Source organism: Balaenoptera acutorostrata, chromosome 14 (genome assembly GCF_949987535.1).
Source record: "Balaenoptera acutorostrata chromosome 14, mBalAcu1.1, whole genome shotgun sequence".
Lineage (NCBI taxonomy): Eukaryota > Metazoa > Chordata > Mammalia > Artiodactyla > Balaenopteridae > Balaenoptera > Balaenoptera acutorostrata.
Window position 1 is genome coordinate 7,253,127 of NC_080077.1, and position 25,113 is coordinate 7,278,239.

Genomic DNA, 25,113 nt, shown 5'->3' on the forward strand with positions numbered 1-25,113 from the left:
CTGGCTGACCCAGGTGAGGGAGGAGATTGCTGTAGTGGGGGTCACGGTGGCCTGAAGCCTGCTCCCGGCTTGGCCCTCGTTTCAGAAGCTGCGCTCTGAGCTGGCCTTCCAAGCACGAAGTGGAGTCTTTGGCATTAAAACAGAAGCAGGAGGGGATTTAATCAAAGACAGGAGGAGTGAGCCGACGTGGAGCTGCTGATGGAGGCCTTGGTGACCTGTGCAAACACTTGGTCTTTAATGCAGAGTCAGGGGACCAGCCACGGCTCCTGTGAAGGGAGGAAGCGGCTGCTGGGGCGAAGGGGCCGCGTCTCACTCCCTGAGTCCAGGGCTCGGTGGCAGCGTCTCGGCTGCGGGCTCAGCCTGCCTCTTCGTTAGAGTCACCTGCCTTGGACCGGCTGGTCGAGTCACTGGTTCCTCGTTTTTGCTTTTAAGTTTTCTAGGTGTTTCCAATGGGCTGGGAGAACTTGGACCACTGATGGAAGGAGGGTGACTAGTAGGAAAGTGATGGGACAAAAGGAAAGCCAGAGCCATGACAAAGGCGGTGGTGATGGTGATGATGACGGTGATGGTGACGATGATGGTGACGGTGATGGTGATGATGATGGTGATGGTGACGATGATGGTGATGATGGTGGTGGTGACAATGATGGTGATGACGGTGATGACGATGATGGTGACGGTGATGGTGACAGTGATGGTGATGATGACAGTGATGACGATGATGGTGACGATGATGGTGGTGATGATGGTGACGGTGATGGTGATGATGACGGTGATGATAACGGTGATGGTGATGATGATGGTGATGATGGTGATGACGGTGATGGTGATGATGGTGATGGTGACGATGATGGTGACGGTGACGATGATGGTGATGGTGACGATGATGGTGATGTTGACAGTGATGGTGATGATGATGATGGTGACGATGATGGTGACGGTGATGATGATGGTGATGGTGACGATGATGGTGATGTTGACAGTGATGGTGATGATGGTGATGGTGACGATGATGGTGATGGTGACGATGATGATGATGGTGACAATGACGGTGATGATGGTGATGGGGATGGTGAAGATGATGCCACATTTAAGATTACCATGTACCAGGCAGGGCTCTAGAAACAACTATCCTCACCACAACCCCATGAAGTAGGAACTATTACTGTCTCCAGTTTACAAGTGAAGGAACTGAGGTTAAGTAATTTGCCCAGGGTCAAGTAGCTGATAAAGGCAAACCAGCTCTTGGCTCCTGAGCCCCTGCTCAGGCGTGAAGGTTGCTACCTTTACACTATGGAGCCCTTCAGATACTCAGCATTCAAGGTCCCCTATTATAAGAAGGCAGCAAGAAGCCACAGGCCTCCTTCATAACTAAAGACAAAGACATAAAGAGGATAAAACCAGTGGCAGGGAAACCCCTTCTCTGATTTTGTTTTATTTTTCCCGACATTCTTGGATTTTACTTTAATGAAGTGGTGGAGTGTTAGGGTAGAAAGAGTCTGGAAGTTTCTGTCATCTCTGACCAACATATATTTCTAGAAAAGAGGTAGCGTTAATTAAATTACTGAGTTTTCCCACATCAAATACAGCTTGGAACATTACATTATTAGCTGGATTTAGGGAGAGTAAAATATCCCACCTGCCTGTTTGCTTTGTTTATGATGATGCCCTGATCTGGGCACAGGACAGCAGCCACGTTCCACAGACATGGTCGTCAAGTCACTAATACACCACAAGCGGGGCATTTCTCCGCAACATGTGCTGGACGTGACTGACTGTTCAAGTCGTTCATATTATGAATATTTATTAACTGCCTGTCGTGGCCAGGTCCCTGCTGGACTCTGGATACCAAATGAGAAACACTCTAGTGCCTAAGGAGTTCAGGCTTGTGGGAAGGCAGACGTACACAGGAAGGGAAGCATCATTTACGGATGTTATGTGGCCTTGGTACTGTGCTGAGCCTTTCACATCATTAGCCCAGGCAGTAAGTAGTCACTACTGCACGTGGTTAAGTTCTGTAATGGTGAACGTAGCAGTGAGGATAGAAGGGGCTGTGACAAGGCTGGGAAGGGTGCATCTAACTGCTCCGGAGGAGGCCGCAGGATGGTACAGGCGAGGGCAGCTTTGTTGGTTGGTTGGTTTTGGGCCGCGCCGCGTGCCATGTGGGATCTTAGCTCCCCGACCAGGGATCGAACCCACACCCCCTGCATTGGAAGCGCAAAGTCTTAACCACTGGACCGCCAGGGAAGCCCAGCTAGGGCAGGTTTTGAAGGATGAGCACACATTGGGCAAGTCAGCGATGGGAGGGAGGGGGAGGGGGAGAGGAGGGCATCAGGCAGATGGGACAGAAGACATAGGGGCTCAGAAGCATGAACGTGAACTCTGTTCAGAAGATTCCAAGAGCTGGGGGTGGTGCCCTCCTGCCCGAAGCCTGTCCTGACCTCACCAGGTACCTTCACCTCGCTTTTTATTCTGAAGGCATGCTGTGTCTTCCAGGAGAGTAGCTCCTAGCCTTCGGCCTTACAATTTAAATTTTCTTATATCATCTGTCCCACAGCATAGAAATCTCCTGAGGCCATTCGGTGTCTCCACTCCCCAGGATGGTGGCTCAGTAAAAATTTGTTCAAGGGGTGAAAGGCCTCCTCTGAGAAGGGGGCTAAGAGAAGTAGACGCCTAGGTGGGAGTGGCTGCCGTCCGCAAGGCTTAGTGCTTTGAGGTACGTCCCTGTGCTTCTTGTTTCTTTTCTTTCTTTCTTTCTATTTATTTATTTATTTGTGGCTGCATTGGGTCTTCGTTGCTGCGCACGGGCTTTCTCTAGTTGCGGCGAGCGGGGGCTACTCTTGGTTGCGGTGCGCGGGCTTCTCATTGCGGTGGCTTCTCTTGTTGCGGAGCACGGGCTCTAGGCGCATGAGCTTCGGTAGTTGCAGCACGTGGGCTCAGTAGCTGTGGCGTGCGGGCTTCAGTAGTTGGGGCTCACGGGCTCTAGAGCGCAGGCTCAGTAGTTGTGGTGCACGGGCTTAGTTGCTCCGCGGCATGCGGGATATTCCTGGACCAGGGCTCGAACCCATGTCCCCAGCGTTGGCAGGCGGATTCTTAACCCCTGTGCTTCCAGGGAAGTCCCTGTCACCGTGTTTCATGGGTTGGTAGTGTGTTCCATTGTTTTGCTGAGCTGTGATCCATTGTATGGATAAACCACGTCTTATTTACTTGCTTAACTGGTAATGGACATTTGGATGGTTTTCAGCTTCCATGTGAATTTAAATTTACTACTTTTATTCCTGATCCAAAGCACAGATTAGAAATAAGTCCCATTTGCCTTGTCACTTTATCCCTATCCCAGCATCCCATTTGGGGGACACGAATTTCCATCGCAAGAGTTTAGAGGAAAACTGGGGCAGCTGCCCCGACCCCTCCCTGGCCACAGGGGCTCAGTGACACTAGTGCAGCGAATGTTCTGAATTTGATGCAGGAGGTTGATCAAATTCACCACTCTGACTTTGGGAAAAGAGAAAGTCTTCTGGAGCTAAAATTGGAGGCCAGGGACATAAATTATTGATTTCTGTCTTCTTGCTTCGTTTGCCTTCCACCATCCAGAAAATGTGAAGACTTCGATGTTGACAGACTGATGGATCCATTTCTTTTCCTTCAATTACTTATCTCCCCACTGATTTCATTAACCCACTTTTGGCAATTCTCCAGACTTCATTCACGAACTCTTTCCGTAATGTCTGCTGTGGTGGTCGGGGGGGGGGGGGGGCGTGCTAGCTCCTGGGGGGACCGTGTGAGCCCCCAGACACCACACCTGCCTCATGGAGCTCTGCTCCAGGGAAGCTTTGTCAGCGTCTGCTCTGCTTGGCATTAAAGGGCAGCTGATCTTATAGCTCTAAGTAGCATTTCTTCCACATATTTGAGCCTTGAAATTTCATCCGAATTTAATCATGGTGAGCCTGCTATAGCAAATACGGTCTACTTCCAACTTGAGTGGGTTTGACCAGAAGCAGAGTATTCAGTCTCAGGTATTCAGAGCAGCCTTGCACGAAGGGGAAAACACCTTTGATCCACTGAAGCTTTCCTCTGGATCTTAAGCCAAAGCCTAGATTGTGGCAATAGCTGCTGTTGGCATGAGTGTCTGGGGGTGAGTTCCCTCTCCTCTTTGAGGCTGCCTGGAAAACTCAGAGGTGGTGAAAATCCTTCCAGCCTTTCCCACAGGCTATACTCAGGATCAGAGGTGAGGTCCCCTCCTACCTTATTTGTGGCCCAGCCTCACAGAAGTCATGCCAGTGTCAGAAGACCCGCTCTACACCCCGACAGCGCTCAGGCTGGCACCAACGTTGCATCAGCAGACCTGGGCCCCGACATCTTGCTCTGTTCCCTGGGTGAGGGGAGAGCCCCTTTTTCCTGCAGGCTGGAACTCCCCTCGGCCTCATTCACTCCTTCATTCAAACAGTGCCAGGACATGTGCGGTTCTATCACATGTGGACTGAGAGGTGACTCTGCTTAGGTTTTGTCTTCTGTAGGGCCAGGAGTTTGCTTTGTGTTTTTAAACAACTATGAGACACAATTCACATGCCATAAAGTTCACCCATTTTAAGTGTACAATCAGTGGCTTGTAATATATTGTAATATACGCAGCGTTGTGCAACCATCACCACCACTATCTACTTTTGGAACATTTTCATCACCTCAGAAAGAAACCCCTTACCCATGGGCATTTCCCATCCCCCCTGCCCTCTGGCCCTGGGCAATCACTAGGCTACTTTTTGTCTCTAGATTTGCCTATTTTGGTCATTTTGTATAAACAGAATCATACAATGTGTGGTCTTCTTTAACTGGTTGCTTTCACTTAGTGTAATGTTTTTGAAGTTCATCCATGTTGTAGCATGTATCAGTAATTCATTCTTTTTTGTGGCTGAATAATATTCCACTGTGGGGCTATCCATGGGTCAGTTTTTTGTTTATCCATGTGTCAGTTGATAGACTTTGGGGCTGTTTCCATCTTTTAGCTATTATGAATAATACTGCTGTAAACGTTCATGTATAGGGTTTTGTGAGGACTTATTGTTTTTATTTCTTTTGGGTAGACACCTACGAGTGTTCATTTCCGGGTCATACATATGACAGATCTGTTTAATATCTGAGGAACTAGAGCTAGGTGTTTTTCATTCACTTCTTTCTCCAAGTCTCCTTTGAGGCTAAGGAAGCATAATACTTTGCATAAATGTCTCAGATTTTCAAATCCAATACCTTTTGGTATTCAGACCGATATCAAAATGTCGTTATAGAATTAATGCAGGAGAAGTTGATCTGTGAGATACCACAGGAAAGGAATGAAGAAGTGACTGTCAGAAGGGTTGTTGGTTCAACTCATATAGCGGCGATTTTATTGGGTTTTATCAGGGAACCAAGGCTATGTCCCTTTCAACCTAGAGTATTCTTGGACTGGAAATGCTGTGCTGGTTAGCTGGCTCTGTACCGCCCGTGGAACAGTACAAATGGTTTGCTGCGTGTGTGCAGCAGTTTGTGCTTTTTCTTAACAGTTTCGGGCACTAGCTTTTTTGAGTCCAGGCGTTGTATTTCCAGAGCTCTCCACTCTGCCAGGATTTGCTTTCTTAGAAACCAGGAAGGAAGTCGTGTGAAGAGCGTTATCTGAAACCAAAAAGCACTTGCTTTTAGTACTGAATCCATTTTTTTTTGTTCTGTCATTTGAGTCTGTATTTACTCATCTCTAAGAATTAAATTACCGTTAGAATGAAGCTTAGATCAAGGACTAAGGAGTAAATCTCCCGGCGGTAAACCATTGGCTAACAAATACTTCTTTCCTTGGGAAGGAACAGTTGAAATGGTACCCGAGGTTTTGTAAGAACGTACTTTTTCCCATATTCCTCAATACTTAGTTATTTCTCACTGTGTACAGAGCAGGGACAGAGATGTAAAGAACATAATCGCGAAAAAAGATAACCAGTGGATTATATATTTATAAGTCACTTTAAAATTTTTTGGTATTTCAAGTCAGTTGTCTTATTTTTCACCCTCAGTAGTTTTGTGAGGTAGGCTGATGGAAATAATAAAGAGGAAACTGAGACTCAGAGAAGGTACGGGACCAGTTTAGTGACCAAACTAAACAAGTCATAGAACTTCCCTAAGCCTCCATTTCCTTATCTGTAACATGGGTACACTAATAAATCAGAGAGCACTATCAAGCAATATATGTTAACATACACAAGTAATCTGAAAAATATAGTGTAAAAATTTGAGCTTTTTTTTTTTTAACTTAAACATATTACCAGAGTGGTAAATACTCTTGGTTGAATAATTAGAATATACAGGGAAGCATAAAGAAGAAAAGTATTATTGCCCATTATCTCTCTAACCCAGGGGTCCCCAACCCCCCCTGGGCCACGGACCAGTATTGGTCATGGCCTGTTAGGAACCGGGCCGCACAGCAGGAGGCAAGTGGCGGGCAAACGAAGCTTCATCTGTATTTACAGCCGCTGCCCATCGCTCACATTACCACCTGAGCTCCATCTCCTGTCACCACTATAGTGAGTTGTATAATTATTTCATCATATATTACAATACAGTAAATACAATATTTCTGTTATACAATATAATAGTAGAAATTACAATAAATGTAATGTGCTTGAATCATCCCGAAACCATCCCCCCCCCCCCCAAGTCCATGGAAAAATCGTCTTCCACGAAACCAGTGTCTGGCGCCAAAAGAGCTGGGGACCCGCTCGCTGCTCCAACCCCAGATGCCTTCCGAGCGTGTGAAAGTTTGAAAAGAGATTTGTTACTACCTAGTGAAGCTGGAGGATGTCACGTCAGAATGATGCAGCAATTCCAGTCCTCATTAGTGCACTATCTGTAATAGAGGAAAAAAGTGGAAGTACTCTAAATGTCCATCAGTGTGGTAATAGATTAATTTCTGGTGTGGTGTGGCCATACAAAAGAATACTCTTCCAAAATTAAAACGACTAGACTAGATGCATAAAATTTCAAAAATTTAGTGTTGAGTGTAGAAAGGAAATCCCAAAAGGATTCGAATATTATTTACACACATCTTTACAACATAAAAAGCATATGTTGTTTGTGAATACATATACAGTAAAAGAAAAAAAACATTGAAGGAAACACACCCATTTCAAGCTCAAATAGCAAAAGTGGCTTCAATATCTACATATTTTATTTCCTAATAAAATGAAGTAAATGTGACTAGATATCAATGTGGTAAAATGTTTTGTGTGTTTTAAATATTTTTGATATTAAAAAAAAAGTTTGACTTACCAACCAACTACTTCCTAAGCATAGAGATGCACTGGGTTTTTTTTTTTTTTTTTTTTTTTTGGCTTTAAGATTTGGCTCATCTGGTGCATGTTTTTGTTGACTTTGTATATTGTAAACCTCTTTTTGTCACTAAATATATTTCCTCATTGTTCTTCCTGGCTCTCCCAAGACTTTCTGTTCCAATTTAATTATTTTCTCAGAGAAATTTTTAGAAAAAGTAAATGCTGGGACTTCCTGTTAATATCTTATAATTATTTTTTACTTATTCATTTGTAATTGTTCATAATTATTTCTAGTTTGTTTATGATATATTTGTTCTCTGACACTGGAGGAGCTCATAACCTAAAAGCAGAGGCAAAATTAAAGTCTGGTTTAGTCAACACACAAAGAATCCATTAGGAGTTAGGAACTCCTCAAAGTTTGGGAATTCACATTGTAGCTTTTATATACTATTACGAAAAATACCAATTAAACAAGTGTCTGGCTTGGAAAGGATTCTCTCGTCCCTGTTTCCAGACCTCAGGCATTGGTTGCTGTTCACAACTCCCTTCATTTTCCCCGTGCCCTGGGCCTCCATTCATTTTCCCCGTGCCCTGGGCCTCCCTTCATTTTCCCCGTGCCCTGGGCCTCCGTTCATTTTCCCCGTGCCCTGGGCCTCCCTTCATTTTCCCTGTGTCCTAGGCCTCCCTTCAGTGTGTCTGTGTCTCAGGCCTCCCCTCAGTGTCCCTGTGTTCTAGGCTGTTGGTCCCTCAGCAGAAAGTGGTCCAGGGGCCTCGTGAGGCTTTGGCATCCTCTCTGTTCCTGCAGAATTCTTGTTCTGGGTTCTTGAGATGCACTGTTGAAGAAGACAGCCTAAAATTCCCTGCCTTGCTATGGCTTCCATTCCCTAATCACACATTGGTAAGGAATCCCTTTTAAAAACATGAGGTACTTTTCCTGTCTGCTTTTCTTTTTTCTCCTGCAGAAACCCTCCCATAGGTAGATTGGTACAACATCAGAGAATCCTTCTGGTCTTTGAATGGGAAAAATAAGGCCCAGCAAGTGGCTTCTGCGTCCACCTTGGTTTCCCTCATTCCCATCTGAGATTATGTTGGCTCGAATGTAGTTCTAAGGTACAGCTTCCTGATTTCCTGCGGATCTTTAACCAGTGATTGGGGAAGGCTGTAATGCACAGTAATATTTTACTCCCTCTAAGAGAGTAAATGTCAGGTGGGCGGGAACACAAGGGACAAGGGGAAGAAAGAATGCTCAGAGCTTTGTCCCTCCCGTCGGAGGGATCAAGCTGGTCGCTGACTCTGTAGGTACCAGTTTTTCATCTGTTAAATGAGTGGTTAGTGTATTGATCTCTACAGTTCATTTCTTCTCTGTTTATTGGTATTTAATGTATGATTATAGTATGAATTAATGGAGGGGGGAAAGATCTTCCAATAAACGCCTTGGATACAGCTCGTTAAATATTTGGAAATAAACCCATTTAGATTCTCGTGGAGCACCATAGCCAAAAAATAAATGTCAGATCTAAGAGTTAAAAATATATAAAATTGGCTTCTCTGGTGGCACAGTGGTTGAGAATCTGCCTGCCAATGCAGGGGACACGGGTTCGAGCCCTGGTTTGGGAGGATCCCACATGCCGCGGAGCAACTAGGCCCGTGAGCCACAACTACTGAGCCTGCGCGTCTGGAGCCTGTGCTCCCAACAAGAGAGGCTGCGATAGTGAGAGGCCCACGCACCGCAATGAAGAGTGGCCCCCGCTTGCCGCAACTAGAGAAAGCCCTCGCACAGAAACGAAGACTCAACACAGCCAAAAATAAATAAATAAATAAATTAATTAAAAAATATATATATACAAAATTAATCATGGAAAAAGGAGATGAAATAAGTGAATGTGTACCAGTTTTCTGCAGGACAAGAATTAAGGGTAGAAGGAAGGCCTTTCTAAGCCTAAACTTTCTGAAAGAAATCGCAGCTTTTACTCCATAATAATTTAAGGCTTTAATGAGCTAAAAATACTGAAAAAATTGGTCACTCTAAATGGAATAGTTAAGATGTTATTCTATTTAATATATGAAGAGCTCGTGCAAATCAATATACAAGAGATAAGCGAGCAGTAGATAAAATAGACAAGTTGTGACAGAAAGCAGTTTAATAAATGTTAAAAAAAATCCACGGCACTTATAACCCCCAAAATGCAGGTTAAAACAGAGGCACAACTTTTACTGTATGAAATGTTAATCGGATTTTTGTTGCTTTTAGATGAGAATTCTTATCGCCGACAAACGTGGTAGAATGTGTGTTTTTGTAAATTGCTGGTAAGAACATAAATAGCTATAAACTTTTTGGAAATCAATTTGGCAAAAGTCACTAGATGCCTTAAAATGTTTGTTCCTTGAACCCAGAAATCCTGCATGTGGGAATTTATTCTAAAGAAATTACCCAAAATTAAGGGGGAAAAAAGGGCTTTATACCCTGAATTGTTAATTGTTGCATTACTTATTATTATTTTTTAAAAATAAATTTATTTATTTATTTATTTATTTATTTATGGCTGTGTTGGGTTTTTGTTGCTGCGCACGGGCTTTCTCTAGTTGTGGTGAGCAGGGGCCACTCTATGTTGCAGTGTGCGGGCTTCTCATTGCGGTGGCTTCTCTTGTGGCATAGCACGGGCTCTAGGCTTGTGGGCTCAGTAGTTGTGGCGTGCGGGCTCAGTAGTTGTGGCTTGCGGGCTCTAGAGCGCAGGCTCAGTAGTTGTGGTGCATGCGCTTAGTTGCTCTGCGACATACGGGATCTTCCCAGACCTGGGATCGAACCCATGTACCCTGCATTGGTAGGTGGATTCTTAACTACTGAGCCACCAGGGAAGTTCCTTGCGTTACTTGTTATTAAAAAGACAAAAGAAGCCTAAATAATACAACGATGAGGCAATAAGATAACAATTATGATATGTCCAGTGTAACTACTAGAGTATTTATATTGGGATAAGGACATTGAAAATGATCTCACTAAAGGTTAAGAAAAGGTCATGTAAAATTGATTTAACAGAAGATCGCAACTATATTTGAAAACGAAAAGCCTCTGCAATGGTTATTTTATTTATTTATTTATTTATTTATTTATTTATTGGCTGTGTTGGGTCTTCGTTGCTGCACGTGGGCTTTCTCTAGTTGCAGCGAGCGGGGGCTACTCTTCATTGCGGTGCCCGGGCTTCTCATTGCGGTGGCTTCTCTTGTTGAAGAGCATGGGCGCTAGGCACACGGTAGTCGTGGCTCACAGGCTTAGTTGCTCCGCGGCATGTGGGATCTTCCCGGACCAGGGCTCGAACCCGTGTCCCCTGCATTGGCAGGCGGATTCTTAACCACTGCGCCACCAGGGAAGTCCCTGCAATGGTTTTATCTAGCAAAGAAAAAAAAAAAAGCCAGTGCCTTCACTGAAAACTAGAAGAAAATAAACCAAAGTGTCAGTGGCCGTATAGGTGGTAAAATTTCTACATTTTAGACTACAAAATTTTTATAATGAATGTGAATTACTGTTATAATGGGGGAAGTTACCTTTAAAAAAATTCATGACTTTGGTTCACTAAATGACTTACTCTATGAGAGTAATTTCCTTTACTTTTACCAGATTTTATTTGAATAGAAGATTCTTTGTTTAAAGAAAAGTCAACTCTGTTCCCCAACCAACATCTGAACTCCCCTACGGGGGTTTAAGTAGGTAATTTGCTTTCATTTTAGTTATTTTCATGTCAGTTTGATATATTGCCTCATGCAATTTCATGAGGTAGAAGAGGATTCTCTGCTTGGTTACAGGATATAACGGTTTAGAAAGAAATCGTGTGGGTTTATCTGCATGGCTTCTGTAGGGAGAGTAAGTTGTTGGATCATCTGCTCTGTCCTTATTATAATGGGAAAGAAACCTAGGACTTTCTCAGTTCATGTTATCCCTTTGTACATTGGTTTTGACAATTCAGGGTTATTGGTATGGAGACTAAATTAGGTCATCTAGAAATTTGGATTCAATCAACATGTACTGAGCATCTATTTATTCTGTAAGAAGTGGAAGGGGTTGGGGGTTCATCCCGGGCCTGGAAATAATCACTCAGTAAATGCTTTAGTTTATTGGGCATGATACTCACCCACAAAAAACACAGAGAGGGGCTCTGTAAGAATCCCCTGTGCTTACTTTCAGAAGTCTAAAGCAATGGTATAAATAGAGCTGTAACAATAAATATGAATCAGTGAATTTTTGACTTCATGGATGAATGGGTAGCTTTGTGGACAGACGACCTAATGAATGAATAAAGTTGTCAGTGGATTAATGAATGTTTGCATGAATCCCAGAATACCTGTTCCAGATTCTACTTAACAGAAATTGGAAGGAACATCACTGCTTTCACCAAGCATCCTCTATTCCTGAGCTTTGTGACTCAGGAAAGTAGAAAAAGAAAAGGAGAGAGAGAGAAGGCCCTGTTTTGTGTTTTATCACTGCTGTTCTTAATGAAACTTTTCGAGGAATAACCAGTCCATAATGACCCCAAAAGCATCGTTCATAGCTGAGTACTTCAATATTCTGTGATCGTATTTCAGATCTATCTAGAAACAAGGATACTGTAAGTCAACTTATTTTGGGCGCTCACAGCCAGCAATTCTGTCTTCAATAAATGATTCATGTCAGGAAAGCATTTAAGTGCATTTGTTTTCTAATAAGTCTCTCTTTGGGTCCATTATGCATGAATCAAGTCGGGGCATTGGCATCCCTTTATGAAAATCAAGGAAATGAAAGATTTGAAATCTAGTCTTATCGATCTTCCGCTGTCCCCTACCCTCCTTACCAGAACATGAGGTTGGGCAACAGCAGGGTCTCCAAGAACTCAAGGGTCAAAGGCACTTAACGAGCAGTGAGGACAATGGAGAGGGACCCACCGGAGAGAAAAGAGCCTGGTTACTGGTGTCTGTGATGCAGAAGAAAAAGAAAGATCACTTGCTGGAGCTTCCCTGGTGGCGCAGTGGTTGAGAATCTGCCTGCTAATGCAGGGGACATGGGTTCGAGCCCTGGTCTGGGAAGATCCCACATGCCGCGGAGCATTTTTTTTTTTTTTTAAGGTAGAAAACTTTATTTATGTTTCCAGTAGAGAGCAAAACAACAAATAAAACCATAACTCTGTAAACAAAAGAGTGGTTGCTGATAAATCAAGAGCTACAGCAGCATCTCCTTTTAATAAATTAAATGGTTGAGAACAGTGCTTTAAAAAAAAGTTGCACAAGTTTCCCTTAAATCTATCCTCCTTAATATTTCACTTCTATTTAACACAAGCTGGGACATAAAAATTCTGTTGGAGATACTAGAGAAATGTGAGAAAATAATGCTGAATTCAGATTATACATGATGAAAAGAAAAATAAACCAGACAAAAAAGAAGCACATAAAATGCTTACAGTGTAATTGCTACTTTAATACCCACAAAAATGGATTTTTAACATGTTTAGGAAGAAAGAGGATTGGTGGGATCTCTGGGGACACAAGCCTGCGCACCACAACTACTGAGCCTGCGCTCTAGAGCCCGCGAGCCACAACTACTGAGCTTGTGCTCTAGAGCCTGCGAGCCACAACTACTGAAGCCCGCACACCTAGAGCCCATGCTCCACAACAAGAGAAGCCACCGCAATGAGAAGCCCGGACACCGCAGTGAAGAGTAGCCCCTGCTCGCCACAACTACAGAAAGCCCGTGCACAGCAACAAAGACCCAACGCAGCCAAAAATAAATTTAAAAAAAAAAAAAAAAAGATCACTTGCTGTCCCCGCCCAAATTAGCTCCTCTGAGCAGACCCTCAGGGAACCACCCCACCTACAGTGAACTCTTGATCATGACAGAGCCAGCAGGGTGCTTCCTCCAAACCCTACTCCCTGGTAAGTACCCCAGGGTACTAAGGCCATGTTAGTTTCCATGAATCAGAAGCATTCTAGTTGAGGACATCTGGACAAGTGGCCCCGTTTTCCATTTTCTGAGCCATAGAATTGAGAGTGGTTACAGGTGCCTAAGCGTCCGCCCAGCAGAGCCTTTGTACATTCTTTTCTTACCTCACTGACCTCTCCCACCACCCTTGTGGGGTCGGTGTATCTGGCAGAGCCTCCCACTGACAGATGAGGAAGCTGAGATTTCTAGAGGCCACGTAACCAGGGTGATACGGACACACAGATAGATGATCAATAGTCAAACCCAGCCCCCAACTCAATACTGGGGCCTCCGCTTCTGCATCTATTTCTTCAACCACTAGTAGAGTCACGATTTCTGGGTTCCCAAGGAGGGCCGTAGTCCAGTTGACAGGTCCCAGTGCAAAATCAGTTCCCAGTCCTAATGCCTCCTGACTTGTATTTGCACCAGGTAGCTGCTATGTAGAGCTTCCCACATCCACGTGGATTTGTGACATGCTCTTCAAGCTTCGGTTACTGTCACTTCACATCTGCTTTCTGAGATGGCCTGTCTCTGATGCTTGGAGACCCCCCAAGAGCTGGCAGTTTGGCCATTCGTCCAAGGCTGGTGACCTCTGCTGGTTACGTGCCCTGCTCACGTGGCCACGGGCAGTGTGTCGTCCTCCGCACAATGGTGAGAGTCATCACTCCGGATGGAGCTGGCGACCCAGACAGACTAGGTGGGCTAGGCCGGAAGGAGTGGAGAGATTTGGGCGATCTTCTCAACTTTACTGGAAAACGATGCCGGAGGATGTGCTTGGCTGATTCTGTTCGGTGGTATCCCCACGGTGTCCTGGCTTGGCCATTCACAGACCACGTGCAGTTGTTTGTCCCTAGAGGAGCCTGCTTAAAGGTTACAGCTCCTCAATACTGAAGTGGTTAGGGTTGTACCCCTTCCCCCAATGGGTACTGAAAATGAAAATATTGAATTATAAAATAAGGAAATTTCCAACAATGTTTTGAATTTTGCCATAAGTCTTAATTTGAAAGGCTTTTTATTATTATTGGTTTTCGGTTTATTTTGAAATATTAAAGAGCAGCTTTTATGAAAAAAAATTAGGTGCTGTGATTTGCTGGGGACCCAAGCACATGTCTGTCTGCACTGGTAACCGGCCCCGGCTTCACACTACTCAGAAGTCTGCCCACCCCATTCTGCTCCCTTGGTGATGCAGACACACCTTTTATCTGCTCATCCTTTACATATAACATCTGGAGAGAATTGTGTCCTCAGCCCCTTATTGTAAGGCTCTGTGAGGTCAGGGAAATACTGGTATATTCACAGGGCACCAAAGTGGTGAGGGTCTGGGTCTTGTCAATACCAGTTTTTATTTCTCCTCCATGAAGTCAGAACAAGGTTCATATTTATTGTATTATGTTCAGCTCTTTTCTTTTTTTAAAATTTATTTTGTTGAAGTATAGTTGATCTACAATGAAGTGTTAATTTCTGCTGTACGGCAGCAAAGTGATCCAGTTATACATATACATACATTCTTTTTCATATTCTTTTCCATTATGGTTTATCACAGGATATTGAATAGAGTTCCCTGTGCTATACAGTAGGACCTTGTTGTTTATCCATTCTATATATAATAGTTGTCATCTGCTAACCCCGAACTCCCAATCCATCCCTCCCCTACCTACCACCCTCCTTGGCAACCGCAAGTCTGTTCTCTACGTCTGTGAGTCTGTTTCTGTTTCATAGATAAGTTCATTTGTGTCATATTTTAGATTCCATATGTAAATGATATCATTTGGTATTTGTCTTTCTCTTTCTGACTGACTGCGCTTAGTATGATCATCTCTAGGTCCATCCATGTTGCTGCAAATGGCATGATTTCATTCCTTTTTATGGCTGAATAGTATTCCATTGTATATATGTACCACATCTTCTTTGTTCATTCATCTGTCGATGGACATTTAGGTAGTTTCCATGTCTTGGCTATCGTAAATAGCGCTGCTGTGAACATAGGGGTGCATGTATATTTTCAAATTATAGTTTTCTCCGAATATACGCCCAGGAGTGGGATTGCAGGATCATATGGCAACTCTATTTTTAGTGTTTTGAGGCACCTCCATACTGTTTTCTTCCACTCATTTCTTTAATATAATTTATATGGGAACTAACAGGTATTACCCGTCATTATAAAGAGGGCCTCAGAACAGATGACTGTGAACTGTCTTGCTTTAGGTTGGGAATGGAGACATAATCCCTTCATTAAAGCTTGTGACTGGACTTCGGGGCGGTCTTACAAGTCACTTTTGGCTCAGAGGCATTCTGGATTGTGCGGATGTCCGAAAAAACATGTTCCAATGAGGAAAATCTTATGAAAACAAACAAAAGAAATGGACCATGAGAGCCACAGGCGGAAAGTTTAGTAAAAAAAAGATGGTAGCTGGTTTGGGGGCGGGGCACGTGGGAGAAGCAGCTGCAGGAGGGGCATGCCACAGGCAGTCTGGGAGCCCCGGTGGACACTGGTACCCAGGACTGCCCTCCTGAGGCCCGAGCTGGCTGCTGCATCTAATCAGCACAACACCCCTGGGGACCGGCGTATTACCTCCATTAAACAGACGCAGAAACTGAGGCTCAGAGAAGACAAGTTCCTTGCCCAGGGTCACACAGTAGGTAGATGGGCTTGACACCAGTGGCCACCTGCCGAGGTTCCCCTTAGGTGGCGTGCCTTGGCCACGCGGCTTTGTCACGGCCCACGTGGGAAGGAGAGAGGTGGGCAGTGTGAAGAGACCGCTGTCCTGACCATGTTGCCTTGGTGACGGTAGGACTGGAGTAGGAGGTGGTTTCTATACTGAATAAAGCTCTCTTTTTTGTTGCGAGTGCCAGCTGGTGAGGCACGTGCCTCACGCCTGCTCCTGGAGGCCCTGAGCTGGTCGCAGGCCATCTCCCTGCTTGGATGGGAGGGGAGGGGAGGGGAGGGGAGGCGAGAGCAGCCCCTTCCTCTTCCTCAGCCTCCATATATTTTCAGCCTTCACAGGTGTGTGACTGAGTTGATGGCCATGCCACGTGGCAGCAATAATGGTGTGAGGATCATAACAATCTCCATGCAACCTCCATCAGTCTTCCATTTTTGAAAAGGTTTCAAGATTAATTGGAATAGACTCATTTAAAGCAGAAATGTGTCTGCTTCCCCACTTGGAAGATTAATTTTCCTTATTTCATTTCAGTTTTGGGTTTCATGATTTCATGATATTCGAGTTTTATCAGGACTTCATAAATTTTTTTGGAAACTTCCAGAGATCGAGCATAATTTAAAAATATATTTTCCACTGAGTATCTTATAAAATAGTTCACACACTCTTGGTTGTTGGAAATGCAGCTAGGCACCAGCTCGCTCCGACTGCACCAACTCTGTGAGGTCAGAGCCCTCCGATCCCAGGGACCGTGGGAGAGCCGGATTGGGGTTTGGGGATGGCAGACCTTCTACCTGGAAGGAGGGCATGACTGGGTCTCTGCAGGACTGACTGGTGGGGCAGTGGCTCAAAAACTCACGATCACCCCAACAGTCAGACAGAGAACCATGAGGTGAAATATGGAACCAAGTTCATGAAATAAGGCCATGTTCCTGTGGAGTCTAGCTGCCTTGGGCTTCCTGTCTTAAAAGCAGCCTAACCTGAGCTTAGTTTACTCTCTATTTGACTTTTGCATGTTCCCTGGTCTCACTAAACCTCAGTTTCCTCATCTGTAAAATGGGGATAACAATACCTTCCATAGTAGGTTTTTGTGACAGTTAATGAGACAGTGTGCATGTAAAACATTCAGTGGACTTATTCTGCTGCACTGGGTACCATTCAGAAGACCTGATGTTTAACTCTAGATATTTTAATCTTGTAGCTGTCAGAGCTACAAAAGGCCTTAGAGAATACCTCATTTAATTTCCTTTATCTTTGTTTTTTCTTATGACAGAAAAAGTTACCTGGGTTATCCATCTGGGTTTACCTGATCCTGGTTTCCTTGGATTAGATTTAAAACTCTTTAGAATTTCTTTTTCTTTATAAGCTGCTCAGAAGCAACTGTTAAACATAAACTTAGAAACCTCAGTTTTCTATAGACTTATATTTTTATTATCCTAAAATTAGATTTTGGAGAGAGACTGAGTGAGGGTTATTTATTATCGGATGTAATGAAATAGTTGAGTATGATTTATGACTTCTTTGGAGTTTTCGGTTTAATGGACTTCATGTATGGTACAGGGGTATTAGACAAAGGACTGTTCCATCAAATTTTAAAATAAGCTAACTTTATAGAGGCTTCTGCCAACCCATTAGACAATAATGATTTTTTAATTGAGGAATATTTTAGTAAGAGATGGTCCCAGAGACAGTTAAATTCAGTCTAGAACACTTTCTCTCATGTTTTGTTTTGGGCCTTGGGCCAGTGTAACTCCCGGGAATCCAAAACTAAATTTATCCATGTTGCTCAGGAGGAAGTGCTAAGTGGCTGCCTCGGGCTGCCACAAGTTTGTCGCTGCCCTCTTGGAGATTTTTGCTAAATTTATTTAACCTAAAGTAGAATTCGAGATCTGAAAGTTGGGCCACCGGAACACCCCGCCACTCATTTCACCTGGGACGGCATCCGCACCCCTTTCCTTCAAGGCACCTTTGTGCCTGGGCATTCTCTGCCTTACAGACCAAAAGCATTGGTCCAGAAACAAAGTCCACCAGCCAGCCCTACTTGAGTTGTGCGCCCACGCACATAAAGATAACTACTGGTAGTGTTTTTTAGAGTTGTGATTATTCCCTCTATATATAATTCGGTGACCTTTATCTCCCAATATCATAACGAAAATGTTTCCATCTTACTACAAACCTATTATAGCGATACTTTCTTCATTTGATTTTGTGGGTTTCGCATAATTCACTTGATGGTTTCCTCATGTCAGAAAGGTAAGTGGTTTCTAATTTTGGGTGCTTATAAATAATACTGGTTGAATATCTTGGTGCAGAGAGAATTTTCTAAAAGCTAGTTTTATCCTTGAGAGAGATGGTCAGAGGTTGGCCTACAAAATCAAGTGGTGTGAAGATGTTGAGGTCTTCCTGTGTATGCCACGTTGCTTTCTAAAAAGATTGTGTGGTTGCTCTCACTGTGAGAATGGGTCCGTTTTACCCCAGCTCTTTAAAAATGGCGTATTATCAGTTTTAGTTTGCAATATAAAAAGTAGTATTGTTTCAGTTAGCATTTGTTAGATATCTTTTCTGTTTTGTGAACACTATTCTGGTGTTTGGGATTCAAAGAGCCTAAATAATGGGTTGTATAGATTTCAGTGATGGTTCTAAATTGATCATGGGCATTATCTTAGCAATTCCACTTGGAGTGATTTCTTTGGAAGGAAGCTTTGGCTTCTTCTAAAACCTTGACCTGGAAAAAAACAAACCAAAAAAACCCCCACCAAAATCTTTAAAAACAAGCTAGTGAAAGAGTTCATCCCATTTCAGGTTTAGTCTCTTCCTGAGTGTGTCTGAAGTTCATGCTTATTTAATAGTTGCAGAATATTGACTAGGGCAGAAGACCGAAGTCTTAACTCAGGTCCTCCCGTTTGTTCTCTAATTTGATGCTTTACGTTGAAGCTGCATCTTTAGAGAACGATGCACCTTGAATTCTCTCGTGGGGGGATTCTGAGCTGCTTTTATTTGTTTATGTTTCCGCTGACGGCGGCCGGGTGGCGTATGATGCCATCTGCGTTCCCACCCCTCACCCTGCAAGAGTCCCAGGGAGCAAAGCTCCACCGGTGTGTGCACGCCAGCTTCTCTGCATCTGCCCAGTTTCAGGGTAGAAATCTGCATGGGAAACACAAGGCTAATGAAAGCATCCTGCTGGCTGGCACTTTCCCTTATTCCGAAGTCCACTTTGTCATCTCCATGCTTTGCCAAGGCTATTACCTAGTTAAAAGGGTACCATCCATGTGAATTTTGGTGAACACATCACTTCCCATTTCAGAGTCACTAGCAATAAAGGACAGATTAGAATGGAAACAAATGGGGGAGGAAATGTTTTAACACACTTCAAGGTAAATTAAAGAAAACATCAGGATCTATCAATAGATAGGGAGTGAGAAGGAAAACTGATTTATATCTCACTGGCTTTCCCAGGGATGCCAAAGTAATACATCTTAGCTGCTCCTTCTTTGCTTCTTTCTTTTCTTGAAATGAGAGAAAAATTCTCCCATTATTGTGTGCTCCCTGTGTTCCAGGCATTATGTTAAGTGTTTCAGATGCTTTATTATATGTGAGCCTTGCAGCAACCTTGTGTTGGCAGTCTTGTTCTGGTTTTGCAGAGGAGGAAGCTGGGGGCTGTGGAAGTTCAGTACCGGATGGAGCTAGGCAGTGGCCGAGCCTGGATTTCTAGCCAGAACTGCCTGATTCGAATGTTCCTGCAATGACCCTTACCCTCTAGCATCTGGCCTGTATCACCCTCACCATCAGCTGTGCTTGGATTCAAGGTGGTCTCAGGTTGCCTTCACGTTCCAGAATTTCTCTTGTCTGTTGCTGATGGGCTGGATTTCCACCTTTCCGCTCACCTGACAGGGCAAGCCCACCCCGTGGTCCTTCCTCATCAAGCTTGCAAGCAGCCTGCGGGGACCACCTTCATCATCCCGTGTGCTCCATCCTCTGACCACATCTAGCCAATGGCAGGGATGCTGGGAAACCCATCCATCCAGCTCTGTGCCCAGAAAGGGAGAGGATCTCATTCTCATTATAGAAAAGAACAATAAAACACGGGGAAGAAAAAAGAAACCACCTGTAATCCTTCCACCAAAAATTAGAGGAAAAGGCAAGAATTTTAAAATGTTTTCTCTCTACCTGTTTTTATCACTGGTCAGATCTTTACACCATCTTTCCTCAGTATGGTACCAAATTGGCAGATCACCACATTAGAGAGAAAGCTTGCCTTTAGTCAAGAAGGGTAGGATGGTCCCCCCAAACTTCTATCTGGAATAAACTTAAGACATGCAACACATATTCACCCACTAGACACCCCCCTAAAAAATTTAGCCTTGTCTCTCTTTTAATAATCAGTTAAATTGTTTAATAAACTCACAGCACTTCTTACCCTATTCTTCATCATGCATTTCCTTTGCTATTCTTGTGGGTTTTGCTCTTGAATATAAATTTGAGAATCAACTAAAGTTTTGCAAAAAACAATAGCCTCCTTGGAATTTTGATTGCAATCTATTAGCCCTTTTGTAGATAAAGAATCTGAGATTCAGAAAAGTTAATTTACGTGAGGATACACGACCAGTAAGAGGTATAAGAGAGCTTCAAACCCGGACAGTTGAACTCCAAGCCCACACCAGTTTAGGAAGGGGATCTGGGGCAGAACCCAGCCAGCCGAGGCCCGCCTGTCTGTGACCCGCCTTGTGACTCCTAAACGTCACCAGTGTTGTGTTAGACCCCTGGTTCATGCAGTACTAGCGAGGGTTTTACTAAAGGGCATGCTGGTCCCTGGACTTATACAAGGAAAAAAAGAAAATCTTACTTTTTCTTCATCATGCCCTACTTCTGACAGGAAACCGAGGAAGGCAGCATTCAATCCCCTGCGTTTCCAGTATCAGCTGACTTCCATTTCTTAGTGTTAAATCAGCAAAGCAAAGGATTTGTCAAATACTTTCCAAACACTAGGTCCCAGAAACCTAGTGAAGAATCACACTTCTCCTGGCCCAGATTGTCTGGAAGCTTTTAGAGGCTAATCCAAGGACAAATGAATACAACACGTGAATATTCCACCTCAAACTATAGCTGCTGCTGAATCGTCACCGACGTACGTCACTTCTATTCATGTAGCTCCTGAAAGTCAAGTGCGTGGAGGTGAGCTGCCAGCTTAATGTCTGTGCCTTCGAGAGAGACTGGGTGTGTTGAAACTAAGTGAAGAGTCTGACAACTTGGAGGTGTCCCAGGGCAGTGCTTTCTGAAAAAGATTGAAGAAGGGCTGCTTCAGCCCCTGCAGCGTCCTGGCTTTGTGCCAGAGAGTTCGGACGTCAGACTGAATCTTTTTAAGCACTTTTTAAATAAATAATTAATTAATTATGGCTGCGTTGGGTCTTCGTTGCTGCGCGCGGGCTTTCTCTAGTTGTGGCGAGCGGGGGCTACTCTTCGTTGCGGTACACGGGCTTCTCATTGCCGTGGCTTCTGTTGTTGCGGAGCATGGGCTGTAGGCGAGTGGCCTTCAGTAGTTGTGGCACGCGGGCTTTAGTAGTTGTGGCGCACGGGCTTAGTTGCTCCGTGGCATGTGGGATCTTCCCGGACCAGGGCTCGAACCTGTGTCCCCTGCATTGGCAGGCAGATTCTTAACCACTGCGCCACCGGGGAAGCCCCGTCAGACTGAATTTTAAGGTCAGTTACTGACGGTGGCAGCCTCAGGCAAATCGCCCAACCTATGGGGCATCTCAGTTTCTTACTCCGAAAAATGGGATAATAATAATACTCATGGGATTCACCTGAGGCTTAAAATGAGATCATATATGTGATACTGTCGTACAGATTTTTTTGGGGGGAGTGTTATCCATAAAGGTTGTAATGACGTCTAGGATCTCTTCACTATTACTGTTAGAAAGTTCGTCCTGCCGTTTGAGCTGTCCCTGAGGTCATTTGCAATGACGTTCTGCTTCTGGAAGAAGCTAGGCTGCTATACATCATGCTGTCAGCCTTATTTTTTCTCCAGCAGAGTATTTGAACCTCCTGCCTTCAGGCTGTTCCTCAAAGGCTTAATTTGCCAAACTGGACAGTTATTTCATTATTCCATTCTGGGGTTGGAGACTGATGACAGGGCCATGAGTTTGGCTGCTGTGCATGTTTTGAGTTTCTGTTCAATTTTAGAACTCTTAAGCGTGCGCGCGCGTGTGTGTGTGTGTGTGTGTCTGTGTGTGTCAGGACTGTGGTGGGGTGTTCCTCTTGCCTTCATAGTTGGTTATTTGTGTTTACTGATATCTCAAAGTTCATCCCTTGTTTCCCTTCATTAAATCATTCCACAAACATATATATATTTTTAATTAAGTTCCAACTCTGTGCCAGTGACTGCTTCAAGGCTTGGGGAGACAGGGATGATCTTCAGGACAGTCGTGTGCCCCGGAGAAGTGACAGTCCAGTGTGGGAAGGCGAACAGGCGAACCAGTAACACAGTAACGGCAGAGAGTGCCGCCTGGGCGCCCCCCTCCAAACACCACCCCAGGGGTGGCCCCCAGCCTCCCCCGGGCAGGCATGCATTCGGGGAGGTCTTGCCAGAAGAAGTGCCGTTTGGGCCAAGATCTGGAGATGATGAGTGGAGGGAGGTGTGGAGGGGTCGCTGGGGGCAGTAGGCCGGCAGGAGGGAAGGTCCAGAGATGCGGACTCTGGCCACCAGCCTCTCCTCAGCGGTGAGGCCTGTGGAACCCTGACCAAGGTGCTTAACCTCTGTGGGCCTCATTCCCGCCTCTGTAATAACAGTGCCCGCCTCGCAGGCATTAGGGCAGTTAAAGGAACTATTCTTTTTTTTTTTTTTTAATTTTTATTTATTTATTTAATTTTGGCTGCGTTGGGTCTTAGTTGCAGCACGCGGGATCTTTCGTTGTGGCGTGTGGGCTTCTTGCTAATTGTGGTAGCAGGTTTTCTTTCTCTAGTTGTGGCGCACAGGCTCCAGGGTGCCTGGGCCCTGTAGTTGTGGCGTGCAGGTTCCAGAGCACTTGGGCTCTGTAGTTGCATCACGCAGGCTCTCTAGTTGAGGCGCGTAAGCTTAGTAGTTGTGGCATGCAGGCTTAGTTGCCCCACGGCATGTGGGATCTTAGTTCCCTGATCAGGGATCAAACCCGCGACCCCTGGATTGTAAGGTGGATTCTTTACCACTGGACTACCAGGGAAGTCCCAGGAACTATTCTTTTCAAAGGACTGAGACTGTGCTGGACCTTAAGGAAGCGCTATATAAATGCTTGCTGGAGTTCCCTGGCGGTCCAGTGGTTAGGACTCTGCGCTGAGGGCCTGGCTTCAGTCCCTGCTCGCGGAGCTAAGATCCCACAAGCTGTGTGGCTTGACCAAAAAAAAAAAAAAAAAGTTTTTGAAATAAAAATAAATCAACGAATGTACAACGTGTTTAAATTTTTTAATTTTTGGCCACTTGGCTTGTGGGGACCTTAGTTTCCTGACCAGGGATCAAACTCGTGCCCCTTGCAGTGAAAGCTTGGAGTCCTAACCACTGGACCACCAGGGAATTCCTTGCAGAATGTGTTTAATCTCGAGAGTATATTTTTCTCCTAAGAGTGTTTTTCCCCGGCCTATAAGAGCAGATAATATTTTTTCTCACATTTGACATGGGTGTGTCTTTCAGGCGTATTCCTGAGTGCCGGCCTTCCTCCCCTCTGGACATAGTCTGCGGCGGGTGTTTGTTGTTTGGTGGAGGAGCTCCCACCCAGCATGGACCTCATCGCGCTGCTGAAGTCTCAGTTCCTGTGCCATCTCATCTTCTGTTACGTATTTATCGCCTCGGGGCTCATCATCAACACCATTCAGCTCTTCACTCTCCTCCTCTGGCCAATTAACAAGCAACTCTTCCGGAAGATCAACTGCCGGCTCTCCTACTGCATCTCCAGCCGTAAGCGACTTTCTCCTGTTTCTCTATTTGCTTCTTCACTGCCAGTGTGTGTGTGTGTCACAATTAGGACTTCTTACATGGGTTCACTAAGGCTTTTAGTGTATGCTAAGATTCTTTGGTTTGTTTCTGTTTGTTGTAGGTTTGAAATGTCTATTTTGTCCTCACTCTTAAAGAATTATTTTTTGAATGAGTAGTGCCAATAGCACAAAATTCAACAGGCACAGAGGGGTATCCTGTGAAAAGCAAATAAGCATTCTGTTTCTGTTTCTTTAGTTTTCCTCCTCGGAAACAACCAGCATTAGTGATTTCTTAGGTATCCTTATAGAAGTAGCATATATATACACACATATATAGAAAGACATATACACACATACAAAGACATATGTATGTATGGCTCTTATGTTTGTACATGTATGTAGGTAAGTCTGTATATGTATAGATACATAAGACATATACATATTTTTAAAAACTAAATGGTGATATAATATATTGTTGTCTTCCTTGCTTCTTTTCTTTAAATTTTTGAGATAATTGATGCACATGCAATTGTAAGAAATAATACAGAGAGATCCCATATACCCTTCAGCCAGTTTTCCCCAGCAGTGACCTCTTGCATGACTACAGTGTTATACCCCAATAAGAAAACTGACATTGACACAATCCACCAACCTTTTTCAGATTTCTCCAGTTTTATATACATTCATTTGTGTGTGTGTGTCTGTGTGTGTGTGTGATTATACTAGACTATTTTAAACATGACTAATTCAACTGGCCTGAATTTCGAAAATGAAAAGGATACAAGATGAATCTGAGTATTGGGATGTCTAGAGATGAGTTTGGTATTGATTGACCAGAAATCTGTACCTATTCTCAACAGCACAGAATGCAGTGTACGTCATTACCAATTACATATAGGAGTGTGAATATATTTTTTAAAATGAGCTCTTTCAAATTAAGCAATTTAAAAATCTCAGCTACCTTAGATTATGCCAAGAGTCCAAAATTATGGATATCTTTTTGAAACCCTTAAAATGAAGCGATCAGATTTAAATTTGAATTAAAATAATACAAGCTGCATACAGTTATCCAAATGGATTACTACTGATTCAGTGAGTTGTTTTTGAAACTTCAAAGTACGATCTTGTGAGGAACAAATGATAAAAACATGCTTATTCGTAATTTCTATCACCAGCTCAGAACTGGCAGATATGTCTGATACTATTTCTGATGTGGTTTGTGTGCTAGACCTGCTATGTCTTGGATTGTAGTGTTTTACATAAATGTCTTGAGAATGTT

At 44.0% G+C, this 25,113-nt stretch overlaps 1 protein-coding gene across 5 annotated transcripts in view; it reads left to right on the forward strand.

The window, feature by feature from the left end:
- Nucleotides 1-25,113, forward strand: part of AGPAT4 (1-acylglycerol-3-phosphate O-acyltransferase 4) — a 113,739-nt gene that overhangs the window by 13,430 nt on the left and 75,196 nt on the right. For 4 of the 5 annotated variants that reach the window (XM_057527620.1, XM_057527618.1, XM_057527619.1 and 1 more), the window contains one exon: nt 23,554-23,817. In XM_057527620.1, coding sequence (XP_057383603.1) covers nt 23,640-23,817 — 178 coding nt within the window. In that variant the 5' untranslated portion in view covers nt 23,554-23,639. Of the gene's footprint in view, nt 1-13,865; nt 13,885-23,553; nt 23,818-25,113 lie in introns of those variants that run through there. The other variant, XM_057527622.1, reaches the window with a different exon arrangement.